The sequence below is a fragment of the Perognathus longimembris genome, chromosome 7 (assembly GCF_023159225.1).
Source record: "Perognathus longimembris pacificus isolate PPM17 chromosome 7, ASM2315922v1, whole genome shotgun sequence".
NCBI classification, from domain to species: domain Eukaryota; kingdom Metazoa; phylum Chordata; class Mammalia; order Rodentia; family Heteromyidae; genus Perognathus; species Perognathus longimembris.
In genome coordinates this window covers 4,548,752-4,575,823 of record NC_063167.1, presented here as the reverse complement: position 1 = coordinate 4,575,823, position 27,072 = coordinate 4,548,752, and the positions used below count along the sequence as shown (strand labels likewise).

General features: G+C 61.6%; 1 protein-coding gene across 3 annotated transcripts in view; it reads right to left on the bottom strand.

Moving 5' to 3' along the window:
• The window catches only part of LOC125354523 (calmodulin-binding transcription activator 1), a 639,297-nt gene that overhangs the window by 73,128 nt on the left and 539,097 nt on the right, over positions 1-27,072 (bottom strand). For all 3 annotated transcript variants that reach the window (XM_048350159.1, XM_048350161.1, XM_048350160.1), the window contains 2 exons: positions 3,669-3,809; positions 36-1,879 (listed from right to left, as the gene is read on the bottom strand). In XM_048350159.1, coding sequence (XP_048206116.1) covers positions 36-1,879; positions 3,669-3,809 — 1,985 coding nt within the window. The remainder of the gene's footprint in view (positions 1-35; positions 1,880-3,668; positions 3,810-27,072) is intronic.

Sequence of the window (27,072 nt, the reverse complement as noted above, 5' to 3'; positions counted from 1 at the left end):
ATCCCCAAGTGGAGGCAGGCCGAGGGCAGGCTTACCTCGGGGTAGGACCACTCTGGGGAATAGTCAGTCACCATGAACAGCCGTCCGCTCTGCTGGAGGATCCCCAGGGTGCCCTGGGCGGAGGCGGCTGAGACCACTTCGGCCACGTGCATGTAGGCCATGGTGCCGGCCCCGCCCTCCGCGCTGCTCAGCTGCAGGCTGCCCTGCTGGGGGCTGCAGCAAGGGACACACATCTCGGCCTGGGTGAAGGGGGCGCGCGCCCCGTCTTCCGACTGCGAGAGCGCCGCGCTGCCCCCCGACGCCAGCTGGTGCCCGTAGATGGTGCTGCCGCCCCCCTCCACCGAGATGAAGTCGTTGATCAGGTCGGAGAACTGGTTGCTGAAGGAGATGTCGAAGTGGTCCAGGCTGAGCTCCATGTTGGAGGCGTGGCCCAGGCTGGGCTGGGCCACCGGGTAGAGCCCCTGGACCACGTTGCTTTGGAGGATGGGGACCCCGCCCGCGGTGCGGATCACCCCGTTGCTCTCGGGCTGCAGGTAGTGCTCCGAGCCACAGGCCTGCAGCTCCCCGGACTTGAGCAGCACCTCGCCCCCCTCGGCGGCCTGCGAGGTTTCCATGGTGACCTCCCCGTCCGCCATGGCTTGGAAATTGGCCTGGAACTGCATGAGGTGCAGCGAGGAGGCCGCGCCCAGCCGGGGCTCCACGTGGCCGCTGCAGGAGCTGGTCTGCGAGGAGGCCTCGGTCTTCACCGTGGGCATCACGAAGGCACCCCCCGAGTCGCTCAGGCCGCCGTGGGCGTTCTGCTCGAGGGGGAGGGGCTTGCTGGCGTCCTGCAGGAAGAAGCTGGGGGACGGGGTCTGGTGGATGTGGGGGCTGTGGCCAGGCTGGCTGAAGCCGGCCGCGTAGTCCTTGTTGGAGTCGATGGCGCTGAAGTCCATCTGCTCCAGGGTGGTGCTGGGGCTCAGGCCGCCCCCCGACGGCAGGAGGCTGGAGCCGGCGCTCAGCGTGAGGGAGCCGGAGCCCGCGGCCGCCGCCGAGGACGAGTAGGCCTCCTTGGCCATCTGCTGCTCGAAGGACGTGTCCTCGGTCTTGATCTCCTTGGCGAGGACGCCGGTGAAGCCGAAGCCCCGCTCGGCGGGCGGCGAGTGGCGGATGTTGGCGCTCACCATCTCCACCTTCAGGCCCCCGCCCCCGTACGTCTGGCCCTGCTTGGGGTTATTGAGGAAGCAGTCAGGGTCAAAGTTCATGGTGGTCTCTGGAATCTTCCGGCCACCGTCGAGGGTGGTGGAGAGGACCAGCTCTTCGGACACGTTGCTGGGCAGCATGGACAGGCCCTCCGAGCTGCCCGCGGTAGGAAAGGCAAACTTGTGGCCGTCGGAGCTCACGGCGAGGACGAGGCCCTGAGAAGCGTCCGGCGAGAGGAGGTGGTGGTTGGGGCCGGCCGTGGGGGACATGGTGTACACGGCCTCGCTGGTGACCTCGGACATGAACACCGTGGCGCTCTGGGACAAGCCTCCCATCACGGAGGCCACCGCCATGCTGGACACGCCCGTGACCACGGGGCTGTCCACCATGTCGGGGTCGCTGTTGAGGCCGCTGCTGATGGACACCGGGGAGCTCTGGGTGGTGTCGGGGACCTCCACCTGGTTGGTGGACGACACCTCGGTGCTGCTCTGGTGCAGCAGCGCGGGCTTGGCCACCTTGCCATTCCGCTTCTCCCGGCTGGCGCTCTTGCCGTGGCCCGGCTCGTGCTTGCCCTCCGACACGTCGTTGTGCTGCACCTCCGCGGGGCCCCCGTAGCCCCCGCTCCGGGGCTCCACCTTCGGCGAGATGATGCGGTGCTTGGCGCTGTTACACTTGTGGTGCACGCTGCTGCCCGCTCCTGCAGAGATCAGTGCACAGCACGCACACACCCACGGCCACACGCACACACACATACAAACGCACACATACACACACACAGACAGACAGGGTCAGAGCTGGGACTCCGGTCAGCCCTGTCCCCAAGCAGACCACAGACCCCACCCCCGGGGCCAGGGGCCTCGGCACTCTTCCTTTTGTGTGTATGTGCTGGTCCTGGGGCTTGAGCTCAGGGCCCAGGTACTGTCCCTAAGCTTTTGTGCTCAAGGCTACCGCTCTACCTTTTGAGCCACAGCTCTACATCCGGCAGTTTTTTTTTGGGGGGGGGGTGGTGGTGAATTGGAAATAAGAGTCTCTTGGACTTTTCTGTCTGGGCTGGCTTTGAATGGTGATCCTCAGAACTCCGCCTCCTGAGTAGCTAGGGTGACCGGCGTGAGCCCTGGTGCTGGCTTTGACATGATTTTCCAATAATGTCATCTGGCATGTTGAAGTGGGGCGAGGAGGGGGAGGCCTCCCAGGGAAAGAGCCTCCACCGTCCGGGCCTCCACCCCCCAGGCCCCCCTGGGAAGTGCTTACTGGCTGGAGGGACTGGGCCCATGGGTCTGGGCTTGCGGTGATCACGTGACTGGGTCCCCGCCCCCACCCAGCTTGCTGCACCTGCTTCTGGCTGCTTGTGCAGTGACTCCAGGAGCCCCTGGCCTGCGGAGATTGGGAGCCAGCGGTTGATGGGGGAGATGATGGGAATATGCTTTCTCTACCTCGGCTCTCAGACCCCAAGGAACAAAGAATGTTCCAGATCCTGATCAGAGGCAGAAAGGGATTCAAGTCTACCCTCTCTACCATCTAAGCCTGGACCTGCCTCAGCTCACTGAGGGGGCGAAAATCCTCCGATATCCCGAGCCCCGGAGGCCAGAGGCTGGGAAGAGAATATTCCAGAAACGGAGCATTTCTGGCCCACATTGCAGCTCCTCTTCCCTGGCCTCTGGGATTCACTGTCATTATTTCCATTCCCTTCACTAGGTGTCACCTGGCTTTTGATAAATGCGTGAACTCTTCCTGATTCTGTTGTGGCCACACGGCCAAGTGTCCTCAGTGTGTAAGACCCGGCGGAGCAGTGGCCGGGCCCTCGGGTGGGAACATCAAAGTAAGGCAGCCGGGGTGGGGGTGGGGCTGGGGGCGGAGAGGTGCAGTTCAAAGAGCAGATGCCACCATTGGAAAAGCAGGTGCATTTAGATGGAGTGTGCGGGAGGCCTTCCATGCACGGAGGAGGTGGAGGTTAAAAACAGGGTTCATGGGGCTGGGGATATAGCCTAGTGGCAAGAGTGCCTGCCTCGGTATACCCGAGGCCCTAGGTTCGATTCCCCAGCACCACATATACAGGAAACGGCCAGAAGCGGCGCTGTGGCTCAAGTGGCAGAGTGCTAGCCTTGAGCGGGAAGAAGCCAGGGACAGTGCTTAGGCCCTGAGTCCAAGGCCCAGGACTGGCCAAAAAAAAAAAAAAAAAAACAGGGTTCACTTGAGCGGTCCCAACCCCTCAGGCAGAGGTTCCAGAAACACCCTAGGACCCCTCTACCGAGGAGTGGGTGCCGGGTGGACAGAGGCCCCAAGCCCCATCCTCTCCACGCCCCAGGATGCCGGCCGCCTCTCTGGAGGTTGCTCTCTCTCGCCCAAAGTGGGCTACAGAGTGGGCCTCATGGGGCAGGACCCGGGTGGAGGGCCGGCCTGGACGTCCAGGGTGCTTGGTGGCCGTCACGGCAGAACCCCCGTGCCCCCGTACCGCGGCGCTGCCTGCCCCCCAGGCCCCGGCTCACCCAGGCTGCCCGTGCACAGGCAGTTGTGCGTCCGAGGCTGGGGCTTGGTCTGGTGGCTGTCGAGGATCTGCTGGACCAACTGCTCCACCGAGAAGCCCGAGCTGCTGTTCCCGTTGCTACAGGTCCACTTGATGCCATGGACTGTGGAAAGAGAGGCAAGGGGGTGGGAGGGGGGAGTCAGAGTTCAGAGGTCATGGGCTCAGGGGAGGGACTGGATGGGGCACATGGGTGGCCTGAGGCCCTCACGGTGCTGAGCCCCCTCTGCTGGCGGACTCCAGGGAAACGGCTAAGGGTGAGGAGGAGGTGGAGGCCCCTGCCCCCCCTCCCTTCCCCTCCCCTCCCCTGCCCTGCCCTTTCTTCATCGTGAGTGATCTGCAGAGTTATGGTTTTGTTTCCCCCAAGTCCAAGACCCCTGACTTAAAACAAACAAACAAACAACAACAAAAAACCATGGTTGCAGGTACTGAGGCTTGAACTCAGAGCTTGGCACTGTCCTTCAGCATTTTTTGCTCAAGGCTGGGGCTTTACCACTTGAGCCACACTCGAATTGCTATTATATTAAGTTGTATTAAATTGTTGTTATAAGGTGTGACAATTGCACGAACCAGGCGAAGAGTGCATTTCTCTTTGGACAGTGTCCCTCCTTCACCCCTTCCCTCGCTCTCTCCATGTTCCCCCCCCCAGCCCCACCCACACGTTGCATGGTTCATTTTCCACACAGTCCTTCCGTGTTGGGCTGGCTGATTGGGGATAAGGGTCTCACGGACTTCCCTGCCCGGGCTGGCTTCAAACCGTGGTCATCGGATATCGGCCTCTGGAGTAGCTAAGATGAAAGGCGTGAGCCACGGAGGCCGGCTTGCCACTGGCGGTCCCGGCCACAGGGGTGACGGTCAGGACACCAGGCAGGAGGCCCGCGCCGCCGGCCCTGCCCCGAAGTCACAGGTGGGGCTTGGGGAAGGGAGCTTCGTGCCGAGAGGTCCCCAGCGCGCTCAGCCCAGGGAAGAAGGCGCCGTCTGGCCCACGTCACAGCCACACCCAGAGCTCCCGTGGGGCCTGGCGTGCCGCGTGCTTGGGTGGGCATTCTGTCCCGGACCCTCTCCTTCTGGCTGGTGCGGACTGCTTGGCCAGGTGTTCCTGCGCCTGCCCTGTTCTTTGTGGGACAGTGGCACTGTAGCTCCCCCTTCAGGCTCCGGTGAGCATCACAGCCAGCTTGGGTGGCACTGTGGCTCCCCCTTCAGGCTCCGGTGAGCATCACAGCCAGCTTGGGTGGCACTGTGGCTCCCCCTTCAGGCTCCGGTGAGCATCACAGCCAGCTTGGGTGGCACTGTGGCTCCCCCTTCAGGCTCCGGTGATCACCACCTCCAGCTTGGGTGGCACTGTGGCTCCCCCTTCAGGCGCCGGTTGGGTGGCACTGTGGGTCCCCCTTCAGGTGCCAGTGAGCATCACCTCCATTTCTCCAGCGGTCCGGGGGTGCTGCGGTCAGACCCATCTGAGTTTATCCACCCTGAGCCTCTTGACTGGAAGGGAAGTCCCACCATCTTCACAGGGCCCTTGTCTCAAAGTGTCTGCTACCTAGCAGTCCACAGAGAAGACGCGGCAAAGCACCAGGGGTCTGCGCTCCCTGGCCGGGTCCCATGCCCAGGGCTCTCCCTGACCCAGGGCCTTTCCTGACTCACTTTCCAGAGGGGAAAGTGCAGATGAGGAGAGAAGTCAGCCACACCGCAGGCGGGGATGAAGGGCAGGGCTGGATGGCGCTGCGGGGGCCTGTCTCAATGGTCCATCCCAGCCCTGCTGTGACCCAGAGACCCCAATCTAGAAACTGTGCATCACTGGTCTGGAACGTTGCAGACCCCTGTGTGGGACTGGGGGGAGGTCTGTAACTACAGGCCTCCAGGATGGGAGCACCCAGCTCTGTCCTGCCCCTGAACCCAGCTGGGGCTGGCGCTCTACCACTTGGGCCATACCCCCCACTCCTGCTTTTTTTGGTGGTTCATTGGAGATCAGAGTCTTGCGGACTTTTCTGCCGGGGCTGACTCTGAACCGCATCCTCAGGTCTCGGGCTCCTGAGTAGCGAGGACTGCAGGCGTGGGTGTCACTTGGCTGTCTGGAGGGCAGTGCTGTCCCCAGGAGCCCCGCTGCTGGCTTCCACCAACGCTTCAGACCGCAGTCAGGGGCTTCATCTGGGGTCTGGTGGGCAGGAAGAACCTTCTGGCACATCTGACCATCCACCTCTGCCCTGACCTCTGTGGCATGGGTCTGTTTTTCCTCCAGCCCCTGCCCGAGTGCAGTGGCTCCATCTTGTGGCTCTTTCTCCCTTCCTTAGGCTTTGAAGGTTATAAAACGAAAACCCAGTGAAGGGCGACAGATTGCAGGCAGAGAATTTCTGGATGCTTAATGCAAATTACCTACTGTCTTGGCACATCCAATATGCAGATTGCCTTTCCCCCCTCTGAGGGGAGGGAGAGAACCCCCCCCCAGGTGGTGAGCTGTTAGTACTGAATATCAAAACCCATCAAGACAGCTTTTAACATGTCATGCTCGGCTTCCCCACGTGTAATGAATCAGCGGGAAAGGAGATTTCTAAAGGGGGAAAATCGCATTAGGAAAGGAAGGTTAATAAATGCGCATGCCGGCCGCCCCGGCTCTGGCCTCGCAGTCTCTTTCTTTATCAAAGCAGCAAAAGGGAACTCACGCAAGTGTGCTCGATCAAGTGCTAGGATCAGACACGGCCTGTGAGGCACCACGGGAAGGCTCAGGGACTCCCAGGAAGAGGAGTCACCTCTGTCTTCTCCGCTCACCGTGTCTGGTTCTAGGCCAGGTGGGCCGCCTGAGTGCTGGGGCCTAGTGGGAGCCAAATCCCAGACAGCGGGCCGCCTCCATTCATGTCCCCGGAGATGCCCCGGCCGGACGAGCATCGGTGCACCTGGGGGGTTGGGACAAAGAAAGTGCCCGAGAAGAAGGACAGGCACCGAGTGGGAGAAGCTGGTCTACCCAGATGTTGATAGGACAGAATCATCTGGGAAGACGGCATGGGCCACCCACCACGGAGAAGCAGGATGCCACAAGGGCGCCCTCTTGTGGCTGCCCCCGTGCCAGGCTGACCTTGACATGGCTGTGCTGAGGACCTGTGGGGTGTGTGTGTGCGCGCGTGTGCGTGTGTGCGCCACGTGATACGGCGACCCACCAGCCCACTCCAGAGCCTGTCCAACATGTTTACCCTAATTACGACCCACAGCCAGTCGGCTTCCTCTAAGATGAATAATGGCAATGAAATCAACCACAGCAGCATGTGGCTCATGCTACCTTCTGAAGACTAATTTCCCCAAGAGGAGTCCAGCTGTGTGGAGAGAGGGATCCGGAGATGCGGAGGTGTGGGGGAGAGGGCTGGATGAACAGGTGGGCGTCTCCAGCACTGGGCAGCTGCCCACCAAGGGCATCCATGCCCGGGTCTCAGGAAGGCACGGAGACCCTGAGGCTGAGCCAGGGACGGCTCCCTATCCCGGGGTGACTGTCCTTGGAGTCAGACCTTTAAGGAGGACATTAATAAACAAGTCACATGACAGGGCCTCTGTCTGACAGGCGCGGTGCCCTGAGGAGGGAGGGGAGGCAGAGACACCCGGGCATCAAGCAGAGCTCTGCTGGCCAGGGAGGGAGGCCCTTCCGAGCCCACCCTGAAGTCGGGCCTCCAGAGCGGTGAGGCGGCAGGTTCTGGTGCTTTAGCCCAACCCCATGACGCCCATCTGCAGCACTGCCCCGGTCTGGTTTGCGCTGCTGTCCCCACCCCCCAGGGTCGGGGTGGTTTACAAGTGGAGAGTTATTCCTCAACATTTGGAGAGGCTACGCCCATCGAGGGCAAGCACCTGGCAGGGGCCTCCCGAGGGCGCCCCCGTGTGGTCAAAGGTGAACAGCTCATTCCCGGGTGCGGCGGGTGGCGCATGCCTGCAATCCCAGCTAGACTCTTAGCTCCAGTTAACCAGCAGGAAGCTGGAACTGGGTAGCAAGCCAACACGTCCAATGAGCACTTGTGAGGCCCAGATTTCAGGCGCACACACGGAGCTGTGCCATAAGGGGCTTTCTAGGTACTCTCCTACGCCGCCATCTTCTCCCCAATACAATCCAGCTCAATTTATCACCCCCGCCTGGAAGTCCCCCTGCTTTTCTGGATCAGGAGGGCAGGGCCCCTCATCACCACTTTGTCCTCTGTGTGTAATGAGGGCTGGAGTGGACGGGAGGGGACAGCTCATGGGCCACGTTCACAGCTCAGCCCTCCTCTGTTGGCTCTGGCAGTCCCGCGCCTGGAGCTCACGCCTCTGAACACTAACAACGAAAATACTGAGACTGGTACCAAGAGAAACAAAGCAGCACACCAGATGCCCCGGGCTGGCTCCCAGGTGTCTCTGCAGCTTCATCCCCCGGGACCCTGTTAGAAAGGTGCATTCACAAGGTCAGGTGCCATTGCACTCCTGTAACCCCGGCGTCTTGGGGGCAGGAGGCTGGCAGGGCGAAAGCAAGAGACCCTGCCTGATAAACAAGCTAACTGCAAAGGGCCAGGGGCCACAGCGTCAGCGGTAGAACGCCTGAGCTGGGAAGCACGAAGCCCTGCGTTCAAACTCCAGTACCTACAAAAACTAATCACAGTTCCAGTTCCTGCCTCCGCTCGGTGAATTAGAGCCCCCTCGGCCCCGCAGCCCCCAGAGCTGGCGACAGCCAGCCCCCCACGCTTTGTGCTCTGTGGGGCAGTCACTGCTGGAAGGATGACAGGACAGGTCCGGCCGGAGGTTGGGTTGCCATGGGAACGGCACATGCCACCCTGCCCACCCGCGTGGACATTTGGCCTTTCTTTTTTTTCTGAGCACAGTGGCAGCAGGTTCCAAGGACACGCAGCGGTGTCTGTGTCCCCGGTGCTGGGGTGCAGGGTGGGTGCGGGGGGGCTTGCCTTTCCCTCAGGCTTATCTGGTTCTGCCACCCCAGTCTCGGCCACCTGGGGAAGGCCCTACGGAGGGCGGCCATTTCGACGGCTCATGTCGGGCCCCTCGGACACAGCAAAGGGGCGCGGTGGCTGTGTCCAGGAATAATACAAATCGAGATGTTCCCAGACAATGCAGACATGGGGCGACCCACTTGGGAGCTGGCCACAGGGTGGAGAGGGAGGTGGGTGCCGCGGGCATCGCCGGCTCTTGCTGCCGGAAGCGCATGAAGCCCCTTGGAGCCCTACAAGTTGTTGACGCCAGTGGGCTGTCGTCATGGCAACAAGGTCAATGGGAAATGGCAGCTGCGTTGGTTTAATTTTCACTGTATTCTTGTTGACAGGAATAAAGGGCCTGCTTCTGATTTCTTGGTTCAACTGGATGAAATTTTCATTAGATTTAACTTCTCATATCCAGACACCCACGGACTATTCAATTTCCCCGAGCTCGGGGCTCGGCTTGCATCCTCCCATTGGTCCGCAGGACAACATTTGCAGAAATCTCATTTCCAGGAACACAGAAGCTGAAGGGGCTGGGATGGAGTGCGCTCCCTGGGTGGCGGCTCCTCCGTGAGCTTCAGGGCTGCTTCGCGCAGTGAGGAAGCGGGGCCTAGGACTCCCCGCTTTCTACCAGGGCCACAGGCCCCATTCCAATGTCACCCCTCCCCCAAGCCTCCGAGCCTAGAAGATTCACCCACCGCACGTCGGGATGGACTGCCCAGCAAGGACAGAGCTTAAAAACCGAAGCAAGACAAAAAGTACCCCGCCAAGCTCACAGCCCAGGGTGCCGCGTTTCAAGACCTGCCCCTCGCCCCGCCCTCCGCCTCTCAGAATCACCCCGATTTGCTGAGTTACGATGTCTGGGGATGCTTCACATGGCGGTGGTGGTGCTCCCGGCTCTGATTGTCTAGGAGGCTGAAAGCACAATTTGGCTAAAGGAGCCCTGACAGCTACTCCACTTCCGGGAGCCACCAGCACCACATCCGCCCCTTCTCCCTGCCCTGGTGCAGGCCCAGAGACGGCAGGGGCGTGTGGGGGAGCGGCCAGCTGTCTGTCCAGCCTTTTCAGGTCATTTGGGACTGGGGGACAAGAGACTGATCCTTTCCTCCTTGCTGCTCTGGGTCCCTGCCTAGCCTTGATGCTCCAGGCTGCCAGAGGTCAGGGGTCAGGGGTCATGCCCACAGGAAGGCTGGCTCCTTCTAATTAGGTGGTCCAGAGTCTTCGAGAGGCTTAAAAATCTGTAGATTTGCATATTAGCCATGAGTTCCAAGTGCAACCCAAGCTTCCCTTGGTGCAGGGCAGGGCTTGGCATCAGCTCTTGATGCCTGCCAGGCCCAGGACAGGGGCGGAAAGCTCCAGAGCTGGTGAGAAGGAAGGAGGAAGGGGGGGGGGGGGTCTGTGACGGGGTAAGTGCGCAGCCCTGAGCAGCACGTAGTCAGGGAGAGACAGGAAACCACCAGAGAGGTTTCTTGCTGGATTTTGGTTGCTCACGCTTGTAATCCAAGTTACTCTGGAGGCTGAGATCTGGTGGGGGTTCAAAGTTAGCCCAGGAAGACAGGTCTTGAGACACTTGCATTTTCAAATAACCAGCAACCACTGGAAGTGGCTGTGGCTCAAGTGCTAGAACATCAGCCTTGAGTGAAAAAGCCAAGAAGGAGTGCGTGTCCCCGAGTTCAAGCCCAGCACTGGCATAAAAACAAACGAGAAACCTGAGGGTGGAAAAAAGTCCTCCTCAGGGAACAGGATCGCGGTGCGTTGTACTGCCTGCCTGACTTAGGAACTGCAACCTCTTGGTACAGCTACTTAATACCAAAATTAAAACGACAACAACACATGGTGCACGGCTCTAATCTGCAGAATCAGCTGCCGGGAGAGACCTGGGGACCGTTTTCTTTCTAGAATTGCCTAGGTGGTTCCTGTAACGTGGCCAGCTCTCCACCCAGGCCTCGCTGGCTCCCCGGGGGCCGGAGACAGGCAGCCTGGGTGCGCAAACTCACTCTCCATCCAAGAGTGCAATTCTAGATGAAAGTGCTAGCGTGGGAACCCTCGGATCGTCTGGTGACGGCCTCGGAGGGGGCTGCCCACCCCCCTGGCTCTCCCATCCGTGTGGCCGCACCTGCAGGCCCCTGTCCTGTGGGCGCCCCCCCCCCCCCGCCCCCGCCCGACTAACACAGGCGCCCGGTACACAGCCACCTACAGCTTGATCAGTCTGAGCTGAATGGGGGTGGGGTGAACACAGGCCACAGCTGCCTTCGTGAGGGCGCCTCCTGGTGTTCAAGCCATCCCACACCCACACCCCCCCGGGCCTCCCCTCGACGGCTCTAAAGCTCAGGGCGGACCCCAGGGCCCCCCAGGTCACACAGGCCAGGTCCCGAGCCCCGGCTGGGCCCTCTTGGAGCGGGCTGCTGCCAGTGGGCACCAGGTGGCGCCAGCGGACCGGGAACGAGGCGGGGAGGCTGGGAAGGGAAAGGCTTTGTTGATTTTACTTCTTGATATTCTATAATCACCAGGATTACAATCTAAGCAAAAAAGCAAAACAAACAAACACAGCGCCCCCACCCCCCGCTGAACCTTTGGTCTTTGTCTGGAAAAAAAAAACACCACAAAGGAGACAAGAAACCTCGGGAGACAGTCCAGGGCCAGAGTGTCAGCCCCCCAGGAGGCCCGGGATCAGTGGGGGGCCCAGGAGGCCAGGGCAGGGCTGGCCAGGAGCCCCTGCGGGGGCCGGGGGCCACGCCGCCATCCCGGCTTCCCTCGAGGGGCGCTGCTGCTCAGCACGGAGGTTCCCAGCGAGCTGCCACCCGGCCCAGGCCCCGGCCCTGGCCGCCCTGAGTGGCTTCCCGGCTCCCCTGGGGCTGAGCACGGCGCCGCCCACCATGGGGACCATGACAACACCCCCAATCACACCCGCCACTCCACATCGACACTCACCGTGGGGCACTGCTCCCTCACCCCACACCTCCAGCTGTTCCCAACCTCCACATCCCCACGGACTCGGCCTCCCCCCCACCCCCACCCCCGTCCTCCACACTCAGCCTTCACCCCACTCCACTCCTGTGACTCAGCCTCCACCCGCCCCCCGCCCCGTGACTCAGCCTCCACCCCACGTCCTCCACGACTCGGCCTCCACCGACCCCCACCCACGTCCTCCACACTCAGCCTCCACCCACTCCACTCCTGTGACTCAGCCTCCACCCGCCCCCCGCCCCGTGACTCAGCCCCGTGACCCCACGTCCTCCACGACTCGGCCTCCACCGACCCCCACCCACGTCCTCCACACTCAGCCTCCACCCACTCCACTCCTGTGACTCAGCCTCCACCCCACGAACCCCAAGAGTCAAACACCCACTTCCTGTCCTCACCATCCCCAGGCCCCCACACCAAACCTGAATAGAGGTTACACGACTGTCAGCACGGCGGCCATCAGCTCACACTCACACGGCCTCCATCCCCTCACACACTCACACGGCATCATCCCCTCACACTCACACTCACACGGACTGCATCCCCTCACACTCACACTCACACGGCCTCCATCCCCTCACACTCACAGCCTCCATCCCCTCACACTCACACTCACGCGGCCTCCATCCACACACTCACACGGCCTCCATCCCCTCACACTCACACTCACACGGCCTCCATCCCCTCACACTCACTCGACCTCCATCCCCACACTCACACGGCCTCCATCCCCTCACACTCACACAGCCTCCATCCCCTCACACTCACACTCACACGGCCTCCATCCCCTCACACTCACACTCACTCGGCCTCCATCCCCTCACACTCACACTCACACGGCATCATCCCCTCACACTCACACTCACACGGCCTTCATCCCCTCACACTCACACGGCCCCCATCCCCTCACACTCACACTCACACGGCCCCCATCCCCTCACACTCACACTCACACGACCTCCATCCCCTCACACTCACATGACCTCCATCCCCTCACACTCACACTCACTCGGCCTCCATCCCCTCACACTCACATGACCTCCATCCCCTCACACTCACACTCACACGACCTCCATCCCCTCACACTCACATGACCTCCATCCCCTCACACTGACACTCACACGGCCCCCATCCCCTCACACTCACACGGCCTCCATCCCCTCACACTCACACGGCCCCCATCCCCTCACACTCACACTCACAGGGCCTGCATCCCCTCACAATCACACGGCCTCCATCCCCTCACACTCACACTCACACGGCCTCCATCCCCTCACACTCACACGGCCTCCATCCCCTCACACTCACACTCACACGGCCTGCATCCCCTCACACTCACACGGCCTCCATCCCCTCACACTGACACTCACACGGCCTCCATCCCCTCACACTCACACTCACACGGCCTCCATCCCCTCACACTCACAATCACACGGCCTCCATCCCCTCACACTCACACTCACACGGCCTCCATCCCCTCACACTCACACGGCCTCCATCCCCTCACTCACACGGCCCCCATCCCCTCACACTCACACTCACTCGGCCTCCACCCCTCACACTCACACTCACACGGCCTGCATCCCCTCACACTCACACGGCCTGCATCCCCTCACACTCACACGGCCTCCATCCCCTCACACTCACACTCACACGGCCTCCATCCCCTCACACTCACACTCACACGGCCTCCATCGCCTCACACTCACACGGCCTCCATCCCCTCACACTCACACGGCCTCCATCCCCTCACACTCACACTCACACGGCCTCCATCCCCTCACACTCACACTCACACGGCCTCCATCCCCTCACACTCACACTCACACGGCCTCCATCCCCTCACACTCACACGGCCTCCATCCCCTCACACTCACACTCACGGCCTCCATCCCCTCACACTCACATGACCTCCATCCCCTCACACTCACACTCACTCGGCCTCCATACCCACACTCACACTCACACGGCCTCCATCCCCTCACACTCACACTCACACGGCCTCCATCCCCTCACACTCACACTCACACGGCATCCATCCTCTCACACTCACACTCACACGGCCCCCATCCCCTCACACTCACACTCACACGGCCCCCATCCCCTCACACTCACACTCACACGGCCCCCATCCCCTCACACTCACACGGCCTCCATCCCCTCACACTCACACGGCCCCCATCCCCTCACACTCACACTCACACGGCCTGCATCCCCTCACACTCACACCGCCTCCATCCCCTCACACTCACACGGCCCCCATCAACGCACTCACACTCACACGGCCTCCGTCCCCTCACACTCACACGGCCTCCAACCCCTCACACTCACTCTCACTCGGCCTCCATCCCTTCACACTCACACGGCCTCCATCCCCTCACACTCACACGGCCTCCATCCCCTCACACTCACACTCACTCGGCCTCCATCCCCTCACACTCACTCTCACGAGGCCTCCATCCCCTCACACTCACACTCACACGGCCTGCATCCCCTCACACTCACACTCACACGGCCTCCATCCCCTCACACTAACTCGGCCTCCATCCACTCACACTCACACGGCCTCCATCCCCTCTCACTCGGCCTCCATCCCCTCACACTCACACTCACACGGCCTCCATCCCCTCACACTCACACTCACTCGGCCTCCATCCCCTCACACTCACACGGCCTCCATCCCCTCACACTCACTCGGCCTCCATCCCCTCACACTCACACGGCCCCATCCCCTCACACTCACACTCACTCGGACTCCATCCCCTCACACTCACACGGCCTCCATCCCCTCACACTCACACTCACGGCCTCCATCCCCTCACACTCACACTCACACAGCCCCCATCCACGCACTCACACTCACACGACCTCCGTCCCCTCACACTCACACGGCCTCCATCCCCTCACACTCACACTCACACGGCCTCCATCCCCTCACACTCACACGGCCCCCATCCCCTCACACTCACACGGCCCCTATCCCCTCACACTCACACTCACACGGCCCCCATCCCCTCACACTCACACGGCCTCCATCCCCTCACACTCACACCGCCTCCATCCCCTCACACTCACACTCACACGGCCTCCATCCCCTCACACTCACACTCACACGGCCCCCATCCCCTCACACTCACACTCACTCGGCCTCCATGCCCTCACACTCACACTCACTCGGCCTCCATCCCTTCACATTCACACGGCCCCCATCCCCTCACACTCACACTCGACCTCCATCCCCTCACACTGACGGCCTCCATCCCCTCACACTCACTCTCACTCGGCCTCCATCCCCTCACACTCACACTCACTCGGCCTCCATCCCCTCAACTCACTCGGCCTCCATCCCCTCACACTCACACTCACACGGCCTGCATCCCCTCACACTCACACGGCCTCCATCCCCTCACACTCACACTCACACGGCCTCCATCCCCTCACACTCACACTCACTCGGCCTCCATCTCCTCACACTCACACGGCCTCCATCCCCTCACACTCACGGCCTCCATCCCCTCACACTCACACGGCCCCCATCCACACACTCACACTCACACGACCTCCGTCCCCTCACACTCACACGGCCCCCATCCCCTCACACTCACACTCACACGGCCTCCATCCCCTCACACTCACACCGCCTCCATCCCCTCACACTCACACGGCCCCCATCCCCTCACACTCACACTCACTCGGCCTCCATGCCCTCACACTCACACTCACTCGGCCTCCATCCCTTCACATTCACACGGCCTCCATCCCCTCACACTCTCACGGCCTCCATCCCCTCACACTCACACTCACAAGGCCTCCATCCCCTCACACTCACACTCACTCGGCCTCCATCCCCTCACACTCACTCTCACTCGGCCTCCATCCCCTCACACTCACACTCACACGGCCTGCATCCCCTCACACTCACATGGCCTGCATCCCCTCACACTCACACGGCCTCCATCCCCTCACACTCACTCGGCCTCCATCCCCTCACACTCACTCTCACTCGGCCTCCATCCCCTCACACTCACACTCACACGGCCTGCATCCCCTCACACTCACACGGCCTCCATCCCCTCACACTCACACTCACTCGGCCTCCATCCCCTCACACTCACACTCACTCGGCCTCCATCCCCTCACACTCCCACTCACTCGGCCTCCATCCCCTCACACTCACACGGCCTCCATCCCCTCACACACGGCCTCCATCCCCTCACACTCACACGGCCCCCATCCCCTCACACTCACACGGCCCCCATCCCCTCACACTCACACTCACTCAGCCTCCATCCTTTCACACTTACACTCACTTGGCCTCCATCCCCTCACACTCACACTCACACAGCCCCCATCCACGCACTCACACTCACACGGCCTCCATCCCCTCACACTCACACGGCCTCCATCCCCTCACACACGGCCTCCATCCCCTCACACTCACACGGCCCCCATCCCCTCACACTCACACTCACACGGCCTCCATCCCCTCACACACGGCCTCCATCCCCTCACACTCACACGGCCCCCATCCCCTCACACTCACACGGCCCCCATCCACGCACTCACACTCACACGGCCTCCGTCCCCTCACACTCACACTCACTCGGCCTCCATCCCCCCACACTCACACGGCCTCCATCCCCTCACTCACACTCACTCGGCCTCCATCCCTTCACACTCACACTCACTTGGCCTCCATCCCCTCACACTCACACGGCCTCCATCCCCTCACTCACACTCACACGGCCTCCATCCCCTCACACTCACATGGCCTGCATCCCCTCACACTCACACCTCCATCCCCTCACACTCACACTCACACGGCCTCCATCCCCTCACACTCACACGGCCTCCATCCCCTCACACTCACACTCACATAGCCTCCATCCCCTCACACTCACACTCACACGGCCTCCATCCCCTCACACTCACACGGCCTCCATCCCTTCACACTCACACGGCCTCCATCCCCACACTCACACTCACACGGCCTCCATCCCCTCACACTCACGGCCTCCATCCCCTCACACTCACACTCACACGGCCCCCATCCCCTCACACTCACACTCACACGGCCTGCATCCCCTCATACTCACACGGCCTCCATCCCCTCACACTCACACTCACACGGCCTCCATCCCCTCACACTCACACGGCCTCCATCCCCTCACACTCACACTCACTCGGCCTCCATCCCCTCACACTCACACTCACACGGCTCCCATCCCCTCACACTCACACTCACATGGCCTCCATCACCTCACACTCACACTCACACGGCCTCCATCCCCTCACACTCACACGGCCCCCATTCACGCACACTCACACGGCCTCCATCCCCACACTCACACGGCCTCCATCCGCTCACACTCACACGGCCTCCATCCCCTCACACACTCACACGGCCTCCATCCCCTCACACTCACACGGCCTCCATCCCCTCACACTCACACGGCCTCCATCCCCTCACACTGACACTCACACCGCCTCCATCCCCTCACACTGACACTCACACGGCCTCCATCCCCTCACACTCACACTCACACGGCCTGCATCCCCTCACACTCACACGGCCTCCATCCCCTCACACTGACACTCACACGGCCTCCATCCCCTCACACTCACACTCACACGGCCTCCATCCCCTCACACTCACACGGCCTCCATCCCCTCACACTCACACTCACACGGCCTCCATCCCCTCACACTCACACTCACACGGCCTCCATCCCCTCACACTCACACGGCCTCCATCCCCTCACTCACACGGCCTCCATCCCCTCACACTCACACTCACACGGCCCCCATCCCCTCACACTCACACGGCCTCCATCCCCTCACACTCACACGGCCCCCATCCCCTCACACTCACACTCACACGGCCTGCATCCCCTCACACTCACACTCACACGACCTCCATCCCCTCACACTCACACTCACACGGCCTCCATCCCCTCACACTCACACTCACACGGCCTCCATCCCCTCACACGACCTCCATCCCCTCACACTCACACGGCCTCCATCCCCTCACACTCACACGGCCTCCATCCCCTCACACTCACACTCACACGACCTCCATCCCCTCACACTCACACGGCCTCCATCCCCTCACACTCACACTCACACGACCTCCATCCCCTCACACTCACTCGGCCTCCATCCCCTCACACTCACACGGCCTCCATCCCCTCACACTCACACTCACACGGCCCCCATCCCCTCACACTCACACGGCCTCCATCCCCTCACACTCACACGGCCCCCATCCCCTCACACTCACACTCACACGGCCTGCATCCCCTCACACTCACACGGCCTCCATCCCCTCACACTGACACTCACACGGCCTCCATCCCCTCACACTCACACGGCCTCCATCCCCTCACACTCACACTCACACGGCCTCCATCCCCTAACATTCACACGGCCTCCATCCCCTCACACTCACACTCACTCGGCCTCCATCCCCTCACACTCACGGCCTCCATCCCCTCACACTCACACTCACTCGGCCTCCATCCCCTCACACTCACACGGCCTCCATCCCCTAACACTCACACAGCCTCCATCCCCTCACACTCACACGGCCTCCATCCCCTCACACTCACACTCACTTGGCCTCCATCCCTTCACACTCACACGGCCCCCATCCCCTCACACTCACACGGCCCCCATCCCCTCACACTCACACTCACACGGCCTGCATCCCCTCACACTCACATGGCCTGCATCCCCTCACACTCACACGGCCTCCATCCCCTCACACTCACTCGGCCTCCATCCCCTCACACTCACACTCACAAGGCCTCCATCCCCTCACACTCACACTCACTCGGCCTCCATCCCCTCACACTCACACGGCCTCCATCCCCTCACACTCACACGGCCCCATCCCCTCACACTCACACTCACTCGGCCTCCATCCCCTCACACTCACACGGCCTCCATCCCCTCACACTCACACTCACACGGCCTCCATCCCCTCACACTCACACGGCCTCCATCCCCTCGCACTCACACTCACTCGGCCTCCATCCCCTCACACTCACACGGCCTCCATCGCCTCACACTCACACTCACACGGCCTCCATCCCCTCACACTCACACGGCCTCCATCCCCTCACACTCACACTCACTCGGCCTCCATCCCCTCACACTCACACGGCCTCCATCCCCTCACACTCACACTCACACGGCCTCCATCCCCTCACACTCACACGGCCTCCATCCCCTAACACTCACACGGCCTCCATCCCCTCACACTCACACTCACACGGCCTCCATCCCCTCACACTCACACTCACTTGGCCTCCATCCCTTCACACTCACACGGCCTCCATCCCCTCACACTCACACTCACACGGCCTCCATCCCCTCACACTCACACTCACTTGGCCTCCATCCCTTCACACTCTCACGGCCTCCATCCCCTCACACTCACACTCACACGGCCTCCATCCCCTCACACTCACACTCACTCGGCCTCCATCCCCTCACACTCACTCTCACTCGGCCTCCATCCCCTCACACTCACACTCACACGGCCTGCATCCCCTCACACTCACATGGCCTGCATCCCCTCACACTCACACGGCCTCCATCCCCTCACACTCACTCGGCCTCCATCCCCTCACACTCACACTCACACGGCCTCCATCCCCTCACACTCACACTCACTCGGCCTCCATACCCTCACACTCACACGGCCTCCATCCCCTCACACTCACTCGGCCTCCATCCCCTCACACTCACACGGCCCCATCCTCTCACACTCACACTCACTCGGCCTCCATCCCCTCACACTCACACGGCCTCCATCCCCTCACACTCACACTCACGGCCTCCATCCCCTCACACTCACACTCACACGGCCCCCATCCACGCACTCACACTCACACGACCTCCGTCCCCTCACACTCACACGGCCTCCATCCCCTCACACTCACACTCACACGGCCTCCATCCCCTCACACTCACACGGCCCCCATCCCCTCACACTCACACTGACACGGCCTCCATCCCCTCACACTCACACCGCCTCCATCCCCTCACACTCACACGGCCCCCATCCCCTCACACTCACACTCACTCGGCCTCCATGCCCTCACACTCACACTCACTCGGCCTCCATCCCCTCACACTCTCACGGCCTCCATCCCCTCACACTCACACTCACAAGGCCTCCATCCCCTCACACTCACACTCACTCGGCCTCCATCCCCTCACACTCACTCTCACTCGGCCTCCATCCCCTCACACTCACACTCACACGGCCTGCATCCCCTCACACTCACACGGCCTCCATCCCCTCACACTCACACTCTCTCGGCCTCCATCCCCTCACACTCACACTCACTCGGCCTCCATCCCCTCACACTCACACGGCCTCCATCCCCTCACACTCACACGGCCTCCATCCCCTCACACTCACACGGCCCCCATCCCCTCACACACGGCCCCCATCCACGCACTCACACTCACACGGCCTCCGTCGCCTCACACTCACACTCACTCGGCCTCCATCCCCTCACACTCACACGGCCTCCATCCCCTCACACTCACACTCACTCAGCCTCCATCCTTTCACACTCACACTCACTTGGCCTCCATCCCCTCACACTCACACTCACACAGCCCCCATCCACGGACTCACACTCACACGGCCTCCGTCCCCTCACACTCACACTCACTCGGCCTCCATCCCCTCACACTCACACGGCCTCCATCCCCTCACTCACACTCACTCGGCCTCCATCCCTTCACACTCACACTCACTTGGCCTCCATCCCCTCACACTCACACGGCCTCCATCCCCTCACTCACACTCACACGGCCTCCATCCCCTCACTCACACTCACACGGCCTCCATCCCCTCACACTCACATGGCCTGCATCCCCTCACACTCACACGACCTCCATCCCCTCACACTCACACTCACACGGCCTCCATCCCCTCACACTCACACGGCCTCCATCCCCTCACACTCACACTCACACAGCCTCCATCTCCTCACACACACACTCACACGGCCTCCATCCCCTCACACTCACACGGCCTCCATCCCCTCACACTCACACGGCCTCCATCCCCTCACACTCACACGGCCTCCATTCCCACACTCACACTCACACGGCCTCCATCCCCTCACACTCACACGGCCTCCATCCCCTCACACTCACACTCACACGGCCCCCATCCCCTCACACTCACACTCACATGGCCTCCATCCCCTCACACTCACACTCACTCGGCCTCCATCCCCTCACACTCACACGGCCCCATCCCCTCACACTCACACTCACTCGGCCTCCATCCCCTCACACTCACACGGCCTCCATCCCCTCACACTCACACTCACGGCCTCCATCCCCTCACACTCACACGGCCCCCATCCACGCACTCACACTCACACGGCCTCCATCCCCTCACACTCACACCGCCTCCATCCCCTCACACTCACACGGCCCCCATCCCCTCACACTCACACTCACTCGGCCTCCATGCCCTCACACTCACACTCACTCGGCCTCCATCCCTTCACATTCACACGGCCTCCATCCCCTCACACTCTCACGGCCTCCATCCCCTCACACTCACACTCAAAAGGCCTCCATCCCCTCACACTCACACTCACTCGGCCTCCATCCCCTCACACTCACTCTCACTCGGCCTCCATCCCCTCACACTCACACTCACACGGCCTGCATCCCCTCACACTCACACGGCCTCCATCCCCTCACACTCACACTCACTCAGCCTCCATCCTTTCACACTCACACTCACTTGGCCTCCATCCCCTCACACTCACACTCACACAGCCCCCATCCACGCACTCACACTCACACGGCCTCCGTCCCCTCACTCACACTCACTCGGCCTCCATCCCCTCACACTCACACGGCCTCCATCCCCTCACACTCACTCGGCCTCCATCCCTTCACACTCACACTCACTTGGCCTCCATCCCCTCACACTCACACGGCCTCCATCCCCTCACTCACACTCACACGGCCTCCATCCCCTCACTCACACTCACTCGGCCTCCATCCCTTCACACTCACACTCACTTGGCCTCCATCCCCTCACACTCACACGGCCTCCATCCCCTCACACTCACATGGCCTGCATCCCCTCACACTCACACGACCTCCATCCCCTCACACTCACACTCACACGGCCTCCATCCCCTCACACTCACACGGCCTCCATCCCCTCACACTCACACTCACACAGCCTCCATCCCCTCACACTCACACTCACACGGCCTCCATCCCCTCACACTCACACGGCCTCCATCCCCTCACAGTCACACGGCCTCCATCCCCACACTCACACTCACACGGCCTCCATCCCCTCACACTCACACGGCCTCCATCCCCTCACACTCACACTCACACGGCCCCCATCCCCTCTCACTCACACTCACACGGCCTGCATCCCCTCATACTCACACGGCCTCCATCCCCTCACACTCACACTCACACGGCCTCCATCCCCTCAGACTCACACGGCCTCCATCCCCTCACACTCACACTCACTCGGCCTCCATCCCCTCACACTCACACTCACACGGCTCCCATCCCCTCACACTCACACTCACACGGCCTCCATCCCCTCACACTCACACGGCCTCCATCCCCTCACACTCACACGGCCCCTATCCCCTCACACTCACACTCACACGGCCTGCATCCCCTCACACTCACACGGCCTCCATCCCCTCACACTCACACTCACACGGCCTCCATCCCCTCACACTCACTCGGCCTCCATCCCATCACACTCACACTCACACGGCCTCCATCCCCTCACACTCACACTCACACGGCCTCCATCCCCTCACACTCACACTCACACGGCCTCCATCCCCTCACACTCACACTCACACGGCCTCCATCCCCTCACACTCACACTCACATGGCCTCCATCCCCTCACACTCACACTCACTCGGCCTCCATCCCCTCACACTCACACTCACACGGCCTCCATCGCCTCACACTCACACGGCCTCCATCCCCTCACACTCACACGGCCTCCATCTCCTCACACTCACACGGCCTCCATCCCCACACTCACACTCACACGGCCTCCATCCTCACACTCACACGGCCCCCATCCCCTCACACTCACACTCACACGGCCCCCATCCCCTCACACTCACACTCACACGGCCTGCATCCCCTCACACTCACACGGCCTCCATCCCCTCACACTCACACTCACACGGCCTCCATCCCCTCACACTCACACGGCCTCCATCCCCTCACACTCACACTCACACGGCCTCCATCCCCTCACACTCACACTCACACGGCCCCCATCCCCTCACACTCACACTCACACGGCCTGCATCCCCTCACACTCACACGTCCTCCATCCCCTCACACTCACACGGCCTCCATCCCCTCACCCTCACACGCCCTCCATCCCCTCACACTCACACTCACACGGCCTCCATCCCCTCACACTCACACTCACACGGCCTCCATCCCCTCACACTCACACTCACTCGGCCTCCATCCTCACACTCACTTGGCCTCCATCCCCTCACACTCACACTCACACGGCCTCCATCCCCTCACACTCACACGGCCTCCATCCCCTCACACTCACACTCACACGGCCTCCATCCTCACACTCACACGGCTCCCATCCCCTCACACTCACACTCACACGGCCTCCATCCCCTCACACTCACACGGCCTCCATCCCCTCACACTCACAAGGCCTCCATCCCCTCACACACTCACACGGCCTCATCCCCTTACACTCACACGGCCTCCATCCCCTCACACTCACACGGCCTCCTTCCCCTCACACTCACACGGCCTCCATCCCCACACTCACACTCACACGGCCTCCATCCTCACACTCACACTCACACGGCCCCCATCCCCTCACACTCACACTCACACGGCCTCCATCCCCTCACACTCACACGGCCCCATCCCCTCACACTCACACGGCCTGCATCCCCTCACACTCACACGGCCTCCATCCCCTCACACTCACACGGCCTCCATCCCCTCACACTCACACTCACACGGCCTCCATCCCCTCACTCACACTCACACGGCCTCCATCCTCTCACACTCACACGGCCTCCATCCCCTTACACTCACACGGCCTCCATCATCCCTTCACACTCACACTCACACGGCCTCCATCCACTCACACTCATACTCACTCGGCCTCCATCCCCTCACGCTCACACACGGCCTCCATCCCCTCACACTCATACTCACCCGGCCTCCATCCCCTCACACTCACACGGCCTCCATCCCCTCACACTCACACTCACACGGCCTCCATCCTCTCACTCACACGACCTCCATCCCCTCACACTCACACGACCTCCATCCCCTCACACTCACACTCACACGGCCTCCATCCTCTCACACTCACACGGCCTCCATCCCCTCACACTCACACTCACACGGCCTCCATCCTCTCACGCTCACACGGCCTCCATCCCCTCACACTCACACGGCCTCCATCCCCACACTCACACTCACACGGCCCCCATCCCCTCACACTCACACTCACACGGCCTGCATCCCCTCACACTCACACGGCCTCCATCCCCTCACACTCACACGGCCTCCATCCCCTCACACTCACACGGCCTCCATCCCCTCACACTCACACGGCCTCCATCCCCTCACACTCACACGGCCCCCATCCCCTCACACTCACACTCACACGGCCTGCATCCCCTCACACTCACACGGCCTCCATCCCCTCACACTCACACGGCCTCCATCCCCTCACACTCACATGACCTCCATCCCCTCACACTCACACGGCCTCCATCCCCTCACACTCACACGGCCTCCATCCCCTCACACTCACACGGCCCCCATCCCCTCACACTCACACTCACACGGCCTGCATCCCCTCACACTCACACTCACACGACCTCCATCCCCTCACACTCACATGACCTCCATCCCCTCACACTCACACTCACACGGCCCCCATCCCCTCACACTCACACTCACACGGCCTCCATCCCCTCACACTCACATGACCTCCATCCCCTCACACTCACACTCACACGGCCTCCATCCTCACACTCACACTCACACGGCCTCCATCCTCACACTCACACTCACACGGCCTCCCCTCCTTCGCCTCCACGCCCCTCACCCTCTCACGCCGACATGGCTTTCGTCTCTTCACACTTGACACGCCTTGAGTGTTTAGAAACGCCGGGAAGCCGCCCGGGCGCACGCACGTGTGTCCGCGACTGCGTGCTCGTGGGCGGTGGGGGCACTGCGCTCGCGTGCGGGTGATGGACGGGCCCGGGGTGGCGGGTGGAGCTCCGGGGCGGGCCGGCTCCCCCGCCCAGCCTCCTGCCCCGGCGGGACGCGGCTGGGCTCCGGGGCGGCCACCGTGGAGCTTCGCCTCGTCCTCCGGGCGGCTCGCGTGACCTCACTGTCGGCGGGCTGCGGGGCGGCCCTCCCCTGCGCCTCGTGGCCCTGAGACGCGGGGCGCGGGAAGTGAGCATGCGCAGTGTGCGCGCCGGGCCCAGTGAGCATGCGCGGCGCACAGGCGCTCAGACTGCCTGTGCGCGGCGGTCAGTGAGCATGCGCAGCTCGCAGAGGCTCAGACAGTGAGCATGCGCAGTGCACAGGGGCGTGGAAGGTGAGCGAGTGCGGAGCCCACGGAAGGGATTCCATCCGGAGCCCCATGGATGATTCTGACAACTCAGCAAGGGAGCACCAATAAAAGTCTCAGGAGCTGATCCGCAAGGGGGCTCCCCCTGCCCGGGCCTTGGGCACACCGGATGAGGGGGGGGGGCTGGACACAGTTAGGGGTCTCCTACCAGCTGCTTGGAACACACCCAGGATGAGATGCCCGGACCGAGGGCTCGGGTTGCTTTGAATTCCAGAGACAGGACCCTGGACCCTCACCCCGGACAGGACCCTGGACGCTTACCCTGGACAGGACCCTGGACGCTCACCCCAGACAGGACCCTGGAGAGTCACCATGGACAGGACCCTGGACCCTCACCCCAGACAGGACCCTGGACGCTCACCCTGGACAGGACCCTGGACGCTCACCCTGGACAGGACCCTGGAGAGTCACCATGGACAGGACCCTGGACCCTCACCCCAGACAGGACCCTGGACGCTCACCCCAGACAGGACCCTGGAGAGTCACCATGGACAGGACCCTGGACCCTCACCCCAGACAGGACCCTGGACGCTCACCCCAGACAGGACCCTGGAGAGTCACCATGGACAGGACCCTGGACGCTCACCCCAGACAGGACCTGACAGTCAGGAAGTTGAGGCCCACAGGGTACTGCAGGTGGCTCATGGCCTTCCTAGGCCGGGAGTGATTCACACCCAGAGCCACACACCTGGAGAAGTGTTCGGCACATGGCTAGGCGGCACAGATTACTTGGTAAGGAGGGATGACTGTGCGAACAAATTTTGCTCAATGACAGGAGTAGGAATGGTGTGTGCATTTTATGGACCCCGGTCTCAAGGAGAAGCAGCTTGCCTTCCACGTCTTCTTCTTAGGGATTGCATTGCTGCTGTGATGGTAGGCATGGGAGCAGACAGCTTGAACCGTGAGAAGAGGGCATGTCCTAAGTCAGTAGCTTTTCCCTAGGGGAGGGGGGAGGGGCACAAAAGATCCACCCTGAACTACAAAAGACACAAAGAGAACTGCGCTTCCATTGTGGTTCACGCCACAGCAGCAGAACTACAGTCCAACTTCCATGATTACAAAAGGCAGGGCCAGTCTTTGGAAACATGGCGACAATGCCATCAGACTTCTCACTTTCCTTCTGCTTTTTTTTTTTGTTTTTTTTTTTTTTTTGTAATCTGAAAGAGGCAGCCCTCCCATTGCAAGTCGGAGGGAGATCGCCCTCTTGCTAAAGCACAGCTTAAGGAATCAAGTTGGGATTTCAGGATTAATCTGGCTAAAAAAAAAAAAAAATTCCCCAGCATTTAGGAATTACAGGCCCAAGAACAATGAGCCTCCGTCTCCTGGGGGAGGCCTGAGGCGGAGCCGCAGAGCCCCTTTGCCACCCACAGGCACATTCTCTTTCTCATTAAACCACGGAAAACTCTGCTGTAGGGCAAAGAAATTTGGAACCGTCAGGAGATCAAACTGTGAAGTGTTGGAAGGCAAGTGATTTATGGGACTACTGAGATGACGGTCATGTGTTTGGCTCCCGCATTGGGTGCATGCCCGATTCTGGAACGCGATCTGATGGCTTTTTGGCTCTCGGCAACCCTCGCTCCCTGTGAACGTGGCTAGCTGGGCTGTGTGTTCCAAGCCCGACTACATCTGGGCTGCTTTGTGGAGCTGTGTTCCCAGGGCTGGGGCTGCCCGGGTGCAGCTGCTGGAGCCAGGGCCATGCATTGCTCCCAGAGGTGCTTGCTGCTCTGCCCCCCCCCCCCAGACGCCGGGAAGTGAAGAGCTATTAGCCTTGTGTGGAGTTTGCTTCCAA